Source organism: Ptychodera flava, chromosome 4 (genome assembly GCF_041260155.1).
Source record: "Ptychodera flava strain L36383 chromosome 4, AS_Pfla_20210202, whole genome shotgun sequence".
NCBI classification, from domain to species: domain Eukaryota; kingdom Metazoa; phylum Hemichordata; class Enteropneusta; family Ptychoderidae; genus Ptychodera; species Ptychodera flava.
This window is the reverse complement of record NC_091931.1, coordinates 31066438-31079737: the sequence shown is the minus strand read 5'-3', so window position 1 is coordinate 31079737 and position 13300 is coordinate 31066438. Positions and strand designations below refer to the sequence as shown.

The 13300-nt window shown below is 35.9% G+C and overlaps 1 protein-coding gene across 1 annotated transcript; it reads right to left on the bottom strand.

The window, feature by feature from the left end:
* Positions 1-932: 932 nt before the first annotated feature.
* Positions 933-10199, bottom strand: LOC139131475 (uncharacterized). Its single transcript, XM_070697529.1, has 6 exons — positions 10042-10199; positions 8634-8809; positions 8025-8091; positions 4087-4151; positions 3181-3402; positions 933-2070 (listed from the first exon to the last, which is right to left on the bottom strand). Exons 1-6 carry the CDS (start codon positions 10133-10135, stop codon positions 1618-1620), a joined length of 1077 nt encoding a protein of 358 aa, XP_070553630.1. The 5' UTR covers positions 10136-10199; the 3' UTR covers positions 933-1617.
* Positions 10200-13300: the final 3101 nt, after the last annotated feature.

The window sequence follows — 13300 nt, the reverse complement described above, 5'->3', positions numbered from 1 at the left end:
TTTCGGAAACCTCAGAAATTCCAGATGATCTTATCCACTGTAAAGCTGGATATCAAAAGCCCCACATGAGAAAATAGTTCTCTTTTCTAAGATTTTGACAATTGCGAGATGCATCAGAAATCGGCTCTCAGGGCGTTTTTATGGCATTGGTAAGAAAGCTTCTGTGACTAAAGTGATATGTTGCTGTAAATATACTATTACTCTAGTCATGTTAGTGCCTTGGAAATATAAACATAATATCAATATCAATTTTTACATATGTTATCAGTACATGACTTAGAAATGACATATCTTACTTGAATGCTTGTTCAATGTATGTTATGAGATAATTGTGGTAATATGTACTATATATGATATATATCTGAAATTAAATTTTACATAGAAAAAAGCAACGGTATTTTTGAAATTCTGAAAATGTATGTGATGTTCGGTCATCTATTTTTGTCAGATCAACTACATAATGATTGTTTCTACTGGTAATACTTAGTGATATATAATGGAAAGCAGGAGCATTGTCACTGCTCTCCTAGCGTGACTTAGTCTGTCTTAAGTTGTTTGTGGCCCTGAAGAAAGAACAAAATTCAGAATCTACAGTTGGCTTTTTAAGAGGCATGGAGGATATATAAAGTAGGGACGTTCGATAATGAAAGGCTTGTGGTGAACCTCAGAATATGAAAAAAGTTAATTTTCAATTCAATGTAATACAAACAAGTTTGAACTTCTATTGTTCATGTCAGACTATAGAGAACACTGAAATTCTTGTGTTTGCTCAATCCCTTTGGCTCAAGATGTTCCTCTGTAACTTCTTTCTCTTGTCTGTAGATTTACTAGTAGGTTCCCCATGACAACATCAAAGTCAACATACATCACAATGCTGTGTAAGTTGGATGAACCAGACGGTATGTAATTTCAACTGATAATCATAAAACACGTACATTTGAAGAAAATCAATTTATTTTCAACAGCTTGGAAAAATAAATTACATAACAATACACAATTTACATATTCTTTGGCAATGAAAGTGTAATCTATTGCAGGGTCATTAACATATGAATTGACTGCTCAAAAAAACAGATGGTTGACCCACCAATCAAAATCCCCCTGGTGATCCACCAATCAAAGTCCTTCACAACATATTATGCTTTAAATGGTACGCCATCATTGGATAACATATCGATTTGACGTCTTGATATTGGTATTTTCTGCAACACACATTGTGATGCTGGAGTTCCATTTTAGTTGAAAGTCAAGTATAAAGTTCAATTGCTATCATATAATTGTAATCATTTGTGCAGCACTTTTACGCTGATACAAATTGAGCTTTTGGTTTTTCTAATGTTCTATTTTTCAACCTAGAAAGACAGAGTCTTTTAATTAGGTACAAGTAATACTGGTAGAAGTGTCTTTCAAAAGTGTAACCTATTGCCCTTTCATTCATAGATTGTGGTAGTGTCCTACTGTGAATCTGGGCATTTCTCTCTACATTGCACTGGTGATTAAATAAAACAAATGATCACTGATCCGTCAGAATTTCATATTGCCCAGCTGACAAACACTGCGATGCAGAAATACGATTATTTGAAGCCTGGTTGTTGTATCCAAGAAATCTACAAAGCCTTAGCGTTTCTTGAAGAGATGAAATGACACCATCCATTCATTCCCTCCTTTGAAACCAAAAACTTCCGAGCAGTAGATGAAGAACTTTCGCCAATTTGCGATTTGCTGGGGTGTTTCCTCTTCGCCATATTTTGCATCAAAGATACGGGTGACTTCTCGCTTGTTGAGGTCAAGTTTATTCAACCACGCCTCCAGAGTCTTGGAATAGTGTTTCCCATTGACCTTCCAGAGGTCAACCAGGACTACATCATTCTGGAAGTACAGGAAAAGGTCGGTGGAGGGCATCGTCCCGCCGGAGAAAAAGTTCCTGGCCATCCACTCGGTATCGGCACCCTGTTTGACGCTGAAGTTGTACGAAAATTCTCGATGGCAGAGAATCTGCGTAAAGAGCAGGCCGTCAGGTTTCAACCAGCTCGCCACTCTAGCAAACAGCTTTTCATAGTTCTTCATGTGCTGAAAAACAGAAGTCGGAATAACAATGAAGTTGTTCAGCCGTCACCTTGACAATGGGAGTAGAGGAATCTGTTAGACTATTGGTTACTATTGAAGGTCTCACAGAATGGTTTCGTTAATTACCTTTGAAATTTGAACGCAGGATTGAACTTTGTGGTATTTTATAATGGATCACTTTCTCCATCACACCATGGGCTATCAACGAAGCAATACACTGTCACATGACACACAATCAAAAGTTGCATCTCAGAAACATTTTCAGAAACATGAAAAGAATTTTTTTAAATATTCTGAAGCTCAAACGATGTTCATCATTTCATGCGTACCATTGAAAGAATAATATTCCTAATGAAAAGACTTTTACAAGTAATGAGTAGTCCACTGGGGCTTCTTTGATTTTGTGCTTTACTGTGTGATGAATATTTTGAATTCAAAATTTAAAGCAAAACTTCAAACCACTTTGCCAGAAATTTTGGATTTCAAAACAGTGGCAACATATTAACATGTCACATATCTAGTTCTCCAATTATTAAAGTTTTGAATCTGGTGATCTTATAGAATACTAAATTAAGAGTGGAGGTGAATGCTGGACCTCATTTTCACTGTAAAAACACTCTGGCTTAGGGGGCCTCCCTAGCTTTGTGCACCAACGTGACCTCTTAGTATTATGGTGTTTTGTTCAGTATTGATCCAGTATTCTGGGTTCCCTGGACAAGAAAAGTTTGGCAATTTTGTGGCAAGATGTGATGATTTGACACTGTCACAATTCACCTCTGATTCGTTTAAAAGTTCTCACTGCAATGATCTAAAAGGTAGTGGTAAACTGTTTGCATGGATGTTTTGTATTTGCATTTGCTGAACAACATATGAAATAAATTCTATGACAGTAAAAGTGAGGATCCCTAAAAGTTTGCTAAACTTACATGTATCAGACATGCCTTAATGTGCAGAAACCTGTTAGGGGACTTTGAGTGAGCACAGTCCCTGCATGGACGGTGGTGTGAGAGAAATTTTGCAACTGTATCATCTTGAACTCTTTTGTACTGACAATTAAATGCCGTAACAAATTTAAGACATTACATTTTTAAACTGCTGAAACATATAACATACCTCAAACATTTCAATGGACATGATGCGATCAAACCGTTGATCAGTATCCAGATTATTAGCGTCACATTTTAGGAATTTCAGACGATCGGAGTATCCATGTTTCTCTGCTTCTGAGAGGATGTGGTCACCCTGGGTATTGGAATTGGAGACACAGGTGACAGTACAGTTTGGATATTTTTCACAGATCCACAATCCCAGGGTACCCCAGCCACATCCTAAATCCTAATGGAAAACAAACAAAAAATAACTATCATTATTAGTAAAATTTATTAGAATAATCAATATGGTCCCATCGATTTCTTGAGTTGGACTTTATTTTGATAAGACATCAGGTGACGTACTATGTCTAATCAAGTATTGTGGAAATTACAATGTTTGGATTTTATATCATAGACAGTAGAAGCAAGATCTCTTCTACTGTTTTGATTACATTCACAGAGAAATAACGGGTATCTCACCACCTGCTTATCTGCCTTTGCTAAAAACATTCAGACTAATGGTTAGAGGTACGACGTTTCCAGGAAATGGATGGCTGAGTCACCTGTTGTATGATCACTTCAATCCAATTAAAATCTGATGTAGCGATGGGTCAATCTTTGTAAAAGTTCACTGTCCACTGTGTAAAAGGCCAACCCATCCCTTCATCAGATTTTAATCAGATTGTAGTAAGGGAAGGACCACAGATAAAAAGACCGTACTACGATGGTGTAAAAGACCGACTTATTCCTTCATTGGTTTTCATCAGATTGACACCACTTTATGAGACCAGTTTCTGTAACCATGGGAGGAGTGAAGACCCATCTACTGTTTATGCTGTAACTTTGACGATTCTTTACAACCATTTTGTTTTGTATGTTAATTTAAAGTACATGTGCTTGTCACACATGAATCCTTGCATGCACCTACCATGATATTTTGACCATCTTCCACTCTTGCCTTCTCACAGTACAGCTCTAGCATTGCTTCTTCAGCTGAAAGCGATCAGTGAAAATTTAATTCAGCAAATTTGATGTTTAATCAGCTTCAATCTTTGAAGCCATTTCCATACTTTTTGCTTTGATGTTCATCTTGTCAAATATATCCTTTGGGTATCCTACACAATGCCTTGTGTTGCTTATCATATTTAAGGCAAAGAATGAAAGTGATGTAAAAAACATTATCAAACATTACAGGTATTGTCCCTGTCATTACTGACAAGTCTTATTGTCTTTGATGATGAAAAATCTTAGACTAAAATGCCATACAAAAAACAAGCGACCTAGCCGCCGATATAGCTCCGCTGTGTTTTATAGAGAATAACTATTTTTGACACGTTGATGAAGGAGGTGGAAATCTTTGATAGCTTAATGCAGTGGCCAGAAAAAAGTGGCAAAAATAGCTGCAAAAATACACAATTGAAGATTTCATCATACTTTGAATATATCACAGCGGATCATCCCTAAGAACATGTCAACCAAAGCTATCTGATGAGTAGTTTTTTGAGAACAAAATTTTCTGACCAAAAATGGCAACAATTGCCCCCAAAAATAAAAATTGCAGATTTCATCATAATTTCAAAAGATCAAATTTGGTTCATCTATAGAAACCTGTATACCAAATTTCAAAGCTGTTAGACCAGTACTTTTTGAGAAACACATTTTTTGACCAAAAATGGAAAAAATTGCCCCAAAAATTCAAAATTCCAGATTTCATCATAATTTCAACAAATATCATTTAGTTCATCTATAGAAACCTGTATACCAAATTTCAAAGCTATCAGATGAGTAGTTTTGGAAATACACATTTTTTGACCAAAAATGGCTAAAATTGCCCCAAAAATACAAAACTACAGATTTCATGAGAAATTAAATATATATTACTTAGCTCACCTGTAAAAACCAGTATACCAAATTTCAAAGCTATCAGACCAGTACTTTTTGAGAAATACATTTTTTGACCAAAAATGGCAAAAATTGCCCCAAAAATACAAAATTGCAGATTTCATCATAATTTCAATAAATATCATAAAGGTAATCTGTAGGAACCTGTATACCAATTTCAAAGCTATCAGACCAGTACTTTTTGAGAAACACATTTTTTTACCAAAAATGGCCCCAAAAATACAAAATTGCAGATTTCATCATAATTTCAATAAATATCATTAAGGTGATCTGTAGGAACCTGTATACCAAATTTCAAAGCTATCAGACCAGTACTTTTTGAGAAACACATTTTTTTACCAAAAATGGCAAAAATTGCCCCAAAAATACAAAATTGCAGATTTCATCATAATTTCAATAAATATCATTAAGGTGACCTGTAGAAACCTGTGTACCAAATATCAAAGGCATACAATGAGTAGTTTTGGAAATACACATTTTTTTACAAAAAATGGCAAAAATTGCCCCAAAAATACAAAATTGCAGATTTCATCATATTTTCAATAAATATCATTAACTTCATGTGTAGGAACCTGTATACCAAATTTCAAAGCTATCAGACCAGTACTTTTTGAGTAAACATTTTTTGACCAAAAATGGCAAAATTGCCCCAAAAATTCAAAATTGCAGATTTCATCATAATTTCAACAAATATTATTGAGGTGATCTGTAGGAACCTGTATACCAAATTGCAAAGCTATCAGATGAGTAGTTTTGGATATACACATTTTTTGACCAAAAATGGCAAAAATTGCCCCAAAAATACAAAATTGCAGATTTCATCATAATTTCAATAAATATCATTAAGGTGACCTGTAGAAACCTGTGTACCAAATATCAAAGGCATACAATGAGTAGTTTTGGAAATACACATTTTTTTACAAAAAATGGCAAAAATTGCCCCAAAAATACAAAATTGCAGATTTCATCATATTTTCAATAAATATCATTAACTTCATGTGTAGGAACCTGTATACCAAATTTCAAAGCTATCAGACCAGTACTTTTTGAGAAAACATTTTTTGACCAAAAATGGCAAAATTGCCCCAAAAATTCAAAATTGCAGATTTCATCATAATTTCAACAAATATTATTGAGGTGATCTGTAGGAACCTGTATACCAAATTGCAAAGCTATCAGATGAGTAGTTTTGGATATACACATTTTTTGACCAAAAATGGCAAAAATTGCCCCAAAAATACAAAATTGCAGATTTCATCAGAAATTCAATATATATTACTTTGAGCATCTATAGTAACCTGTGTACCAAATTTCAAAACTATCAGACCAGTACTTTCTGAGAAATACATTTTTTGACTAAAAATGGCAAAAATTGCCTTAAAAATGCAAATTTGCATATTTCTGCACAATTTGAACAAATCTGAAATAGATCATCCCTAGGGACATATGTACCAAATATCAAAGCTATCTGACTGGTAGTTTTGAAGAAGAAGATTTTTAAAGATTTTTTTACCAAAAATGACAAAAATTGCCTTAAAAATACAAATATGCAAATTTCCACATACCATGATTTGAACAAATCTGACTTAAGTCACCCTAAGTAAACTGCATATCAAATTTCAAAGCAATCGGACAAGCGGTTTAAGAGAAGAAGATTTTTTTACCGAAAACACCAAAAAATGCCCCAAAAATACAAATATGCAAATTTCACTACGATTTGAACAAACTTAAGTGAGGTCACCCCAAGTGAGCTGAATATAAAATTTCAAAGCAATTGGACTTGCGGTTTCAGAGGAGAAGGCAATTGTTGACGGATGACGGACGATGACGGAAAATCAACCTATTTGATAAGCTCCGCGTCGCTGACAGCGGAGCTAACAAAACCAAGATAAGGCAATAAACTAAAACTGTAACAGCCTAAAGCAACATAGTTCGTGACCAACTCTTTAAAGGTATACTGTCACAGAGTAAGTGAGGCTACACACAATTCTCCATGATCTGTACACACGGAGATCACTCGCTGAACTGAAGCAAGTTTCTTCTGTACACAGAACAACTCGGTCCATATTTCAAAATTCTGGCAACATAGTTCAGATCATCATAATTTTCTGATTTCTCACTGTGAATAATGAGAAGATCAACCCCTTTTCCGCGGAGGAGATAGCAATTTTGTACTCTTGTCGACATAGATTTTTGACAGCCGTACACAATATTTTCAAGGAAACTCAGGGAATAAGTTGCATCTGTGTTGGCAAAAGAAAGCGTATTGATTTTTTTTTAATGTTCGTAACAAAGGAAATTTGCATGTCTGACAGGTGGTATGACGAGACCATCTTAGTTGCTGATAACTTTATCTTGACAAGTGTGCAATTTTTAGCACCTCCAAACATCGACTTCTCATTCAATTTACTCTTGAATTTTAAACATAATCAATAATTTTGGAACATAGTTTTAACAAATAATCCTGAACTTAAATTGTAAGTTAAAAATTGTTAAGAAAGTGATAAAATTGAAAAAGCCTTTGGCAAAAAATGTCTGAGTGAACAAATCAAGGGGAATTGTGGGTAGTCTCACTTACTGTGTGTCACCTGTTCCAATTTTGCCTCAGTTACCATGGAAAGAGAAAATCTAACCAATCACAGATTTTAAGCGGGTGGCCGCTTTTTAAAAACAGTGCCCTCACATTGGCATTTTGAATACCAAGGAACGCCCCTTTGACCATATATGGGCATATTTAGATTACAGGTGACTGTATCCCTTTAACAAACTAGAGTTACTGTATCATTTTAGATCACAAAGCCATCCTTCGGAATGTAGTTGACTAATTTCAAAAAAAAATTTACTTTCTTGAAACAGCCTTTACTACATGCATGACCATAATTTGCATCACAAATATGGAGATATCTTGATTTAAAAAAATTTACCATGATATTTGACCTCCAATGTAAAATACCTTTCACATACCTTGATCTATGTTTGTGACGCCATCTGGCCAATAACAAGCACTGTATTTAAGTCTCTTTCCTAGTACCTGTAAGATAAAGCATTTGTTGTGAGATGAGTAGAGCCACATTCCAAAAGTGTCTCATTGTTCTTGGTCTATTGGGACTTCCTGACCTCAGGCTGTTTTTGGGACGATATTTGGGGAAAGTTTCCCTGTTTTTCTGAGTCTCTTGCACAAGGTAACCATTTGAAAATATGCTCAACAACACAATCAGGGAGCCATCATGGGACAAAAAGTGGTAAGCTCAAAGTTATGAAAATAAAACGTTGAAACAATTTGGATCAATATTAGCGTTTTTTCTAAAGTTGTTTAGGTAAGCTCCATTCTAGTAAATGAAATGCAGGTAAAATTTTCAAGGGTCTGAGAGCATTTTATTGAATGCATCGGCATAATAGGGCTCTGAGGTGAATACTTGCCATGGCAATGAAAAATTTCTACAGTTATGTTTATCTCTGCAGAAGAGGTTGGCAGTATACACATCAAAAGACAGAGATATACTCAATACTTTAATACCATATCATTGAGATATCATTTCATTTTTCATTTTTCAACACTGTAAATTGACTTACTGTCTTGAAATACTCAGTCGGAACTTCATAGTGCTGTTCATTTGCAGTATCAGTTTCTATAGCAACAGGAGCATTTTGAAGCTTAGTGATGAATTTCCTCTTGTATTCGTGTTGTTTGATGGCATCACCATAACAATAAAGTTTCCTCAACCATTTCCCCAGACTGTAACGAAGGACTGAAAAACAAAGAGATTATACTCATATAGGCTGTGTTGATATACTAAATAAGCTACTTGGCATTAAATTACAGTTTAGAGATTCAATGCAGAAAGTGTAGGGAGACCACAAAACAAAAGTTCTGAAAAAATGGCCAAAAGATAAAGCTTATGGAGCTTAGCAAGATACAGCACCACAGACTACTATAGGAAGGAGACCAAGAAAATGTAGGGATACACAGAACAAAAGTATTTGTAGCTTTTTTTACACAAAGAAGAAAAATAATGGAATATCAAAACATTAAAATTTCCCCAAGCAATGGGGTAGAGGGTCATCAATTTTTCTTTCTTTATTTTTTTATTTATATTTATATTTTTTTATTTGACTCTGGTACTTTTTTTCTACAGATTAAAAAAATAACATAACTTTAACTACAATGTACGAAATTATTACACATCTCTTAAAATGCTTGAGTTCACTCAAAAGCTCACTTTTTATCACTATTGTGGATGGAATATATAATCTTCTGACTGGGTTATCATTTTTTGGGGTGGGTAGCGGCTTTTGTTATTCTGATGAAAGCACAAGAATAATTAGCTTGCCCAACCCCTGGCTATTAAACTGAACGCTCCCTTATTTGATGTCCACAGCTTGTCCGCGGAGTTAAAGTGATCGCTAGGGAATTTATAGTTGAAGATTTGATTTCCTCATAAGGGTGTAACTTCATAAATTTGCAAGATGTACTAAATTTATTAAATAGAAACTAATCGAGTTTGGGGAACTCGTAGTCGCTCGCTACTACTAAATGTACTAGTACCTGTGTCATTTAGAACATATACCACAGATATATATAGGCACTTGACCCGTCGCTTCGCGATCGGTACTGATTCACACTGTTCACAATAACAGAGCTAGAGAGACAAACGTCTTTCTGTTTACTGTGAATCAGTACCGATCGCGAAGCGACGGGCCAAGTACCTGTGATACCATACTACCTCCATGGTCATACCATGTAGTAGGTGGCGGGGTTGAAATCATAAAAGTCAAAATCAGCCCGTAAAAGGCAGGAATCCCGTCTGAAAACACCACAGCTATGGGCCCACAGCTATAGGCCCGTGGGCTACAATAATTGCAGCTTTATATAATCATTGTATGTTAAAGGTTAGCCCGGCATGTAAAACTGCGACATGCATCTTTTTCGGTCGCTACAAAACTCTGCCGAGAAACAATCGTGCAAGAACCAAAGCATTACCTTCACGCAGAATCCTATCACCAAATAAATTCTGCACAACATCTCTTGCACACTTGGTGAGATACGCTCCGAGGTATGCCACGCTTGCCGCCATGCCTGAGCTGACCACGTATCCACCGACCTACATTGACCTTTCTACTTTGACCATACCATTGATCGTGACAACTGTTAGGGGTCCTTCATTTTTTTTGAGGGCGGTGCACGGTGGAAGTTTGGAAGGGGTGAGTTTTACAAAACAGTTATTCAGGGGGAAGTTCAAATTTTACAATAGATAGTTTGAGGGGGTATGTTCACAGGGAGGTCAGGATAAACAAAAAGTGAAATAAAAAACCAAACAAACAAGTAAACAAATGAACAAATAAACAACAACAAATCAAACAAAAGAGTACATGAGAAAGTTGTCGAGATGAACGGGATAGAAAGTCAAAAAATTTTTACCCAACACGCACAGATACTAATCAGTTCCTACTTCATTGCTTTATCTCAACAATTACAGTGTGAAACAACACTATCATCCGTCTGTTGCTTGCCGCCACTCAACTAAAATTACCGATCCTGTAGTAAATTTTGAAACAACTTTACAAACCAATTACACAGGTGTGATAACATTTAGATCAATTTCACTGTCCATTCTTATGTGAATAAGACAGTAAAACAAAATGAAGAGGCTGTAAGGGGAGAACCATTTGATTTCTGGGGGGATATGGAGGATTTTGAGAAAAAAATATTTGTCACCAGGTGAGAGAGAAGAAAAAAAAAATTGATCCTGTCATGGCCTGAGAAAAAAAAAATTGTCGTAACAGACAGAAGAGAAAAAAAATTGTCACAATGCAACAGAAATAAGCAAAATTTGGAAACCTTATTCTCATGTATTCTTTGCCAGCGCGCCGCCATAGGCGGCGCAAATGTTTTACCACAAGCAATTCTTATGTTTCTTTTCCCAGCACTTATGATATAAGCATGCACTACATAGATCTACCTTACATCTCAGTACACTCAATGTTTTCCTTCCCTTTTCTGACCCAAGAAATCATATTTCAGGATTTCTGTTGCAATATCTCAATGGCATAGGCACTATTAGCTGTGGAAACGCAGCTATCTGTTGGCGGGGTAGCGGGGATCGCTATGCGGGTCAAAGGTCAACCCCGCCACGGATATATCCATGGCGGGGTTGACCTTTGACCCGCATAGCAATCCCCACTACCCCGCCAACAGATAGCTGCGTTTCCACAGCTAAGGCACTATCTAAAGGGGACTATTTGACTTTTGTAAATTGTGAAAATTTAAAACACAAGAACAGGAGTCAATAAACTAGTGTTACATGTAAAACCAATATATTATTTTCTCAATATAAATTTATTAGAAAGATGTACCTTGACAATGAAAAATTGAGGAACAACAAATATAATGAAATACAATGTGTCAGCCTTGTTTTTCTGACCACAAACACCGGATCGCAAACATACCATATTCAGGCTTTTCATTAGAAGCTGGCAGCTGGAGAAATGACACAAGAAGGTCACAGATTTTCCGTTCCTGTATATTCATTTGTCTTCAGTCTCTGGCAAACAGAACTGTTTTTCACACATTGTATTGTCATTGTTTGGTTGTTGAATATTGTGACTCAAAAACTGATCATGCAAAAAATGTAAAAAATATCAGTGTTCAATGTCATTTTCAAACAGTTTTACCGAGTGCAAAATAAACTGAAACTCCTCTCAGATTGCACCATTAAACACATCAATTTCTCAAAATTTCCAATACGAGAGGGGGAACCCTCCCTCTCATGCTCTCCCCTTTGGGTATTCTAACAGTTTCACTTAGTAAACAAATTAAAAAAACTCTCAGATTGCACCAGACTGCACCATTGCACACATCAATATCTTAGAAATTTCCATGCAAGATAGTGGAAAGCCCCTGTGACACTTTCCCCCTAAGCCTCTCTCATGTTCTCCCCCTGTACTTTAAAATTCTGCCCAGTCAGATATCTTAGTGAAAACCCTGTCATAATATCCATCAAAATTAAACAATATACTAAATGATTAGATACTGCGTGATCTTTTATATCTTTATTTTATTGTGACTTTGAATTTCATTTTGATGTGTTCACCTTTTTTGAACCATCATGAGATAACTGCTGATAGTCTAGCAGAGTACATCAGGATTTGAAAGGTCTTTACTGTTGCTGTATTTTGTAAATTTTACAATTACATGTATTGGTATTTAACTTTTCTAAGTGGGGGATTCGGTCAAAATTTAAGAGTTACAGAGGGAGGTTACTCAAATTCATCATGGTTGGCGAAAGGGGGGGGGGGCGCTCGAAATTTCGGAGTTTCAGGCCGTAAATAATGATGGCTCCCTTACATACAACGCATTACAAACTTGATGACCAATAAAAAAAAATTTGCACTGCTACTCCATTTGGAAAAAAAAATTGATGCAGGTCTGACAGTAGAAAAAAAAAATTGCTGTCACTCTGACAGGAAAAAAAAATTTGCTCCCATACCCTCTTCCTCCATACCCCCCCCCCAGAAATCAAATGGTTCTCCCCTAAATGGTGTATCGTGTCCAATCATAGATAGCCGAGTTGTAAAATTGAAAATTGAATGGTGCTACAGCAAGTCAAGATGAATGTCGCGTTGTAAAACTGAAATTCAGAATGTAGAATGTAGAAAGAGACATTGAAAGTAGAGTTGTAAAATTGAATATAGAATGACAGTACAGAAGGCTAGAGAAATGTTGAGTTGTTGAATTCAGAATAGTAAAATAGGTAGTTTTGTCATGGACAAGACATCATAAACAGTAGTCCTTCCTAGGTAAATTAGTATATGTTCGGTTAAAAATCACTTTGTGTCATTTACTCTGAATATAAATATACTTAACCACTATATCTTCATAGTACATGGGGTATGGAGGGCATGCGTGCTCCATCTACAGGGGCAGAGTGAAGACTGAATGGGATCTTTCATTTGCATAACAATTGTGCGATGTGCATATACATTTTGCGAATGTAAAAAGGGAGTATGGCAAGTGGGCATAGGTGAAGGCAGTGATATAGAAAACGCCGCCAACAGCAGAAGCTGACTTTTAGGCAACATTATTGGCAAGTGAAATTCTCTGTATAATGGGGAAAAAGCAAAACTATGAAAGATTATGAAGTAATGTTGATATACCGTTCGTTGCTGGAGAAGATTTGAGATATGGGATGGGATGAAGGGGATGCATGCATTCCGGTTATGCTGTTAGCGCTGCACGCATC

Bases quoted from the DNA above. Each gene is read 5' to 3' on its own strand.
- LOC139131475 (XM_070697529.1), bottom strand. From the start codon at position 10,135: ATGGCGGCAAGCGTGGCATACCTCGGAGCGTATCTCACCAAGTGTGCA. The intron at 4,152-8,024 runs GTATGTGAAAGG...GATCGCTTTCAG, and splicing joins CGTCACAAACATAGATCAAG to CTGAAGAAGCAATGCTAGAG. The intron at 2,071-3,180 runs GTATGTTATATG...TCTGTTTTTCAG, and splicing joins TGTCCATTGAAATGTTTGAG to CACATGAAGAACTATGAAAA.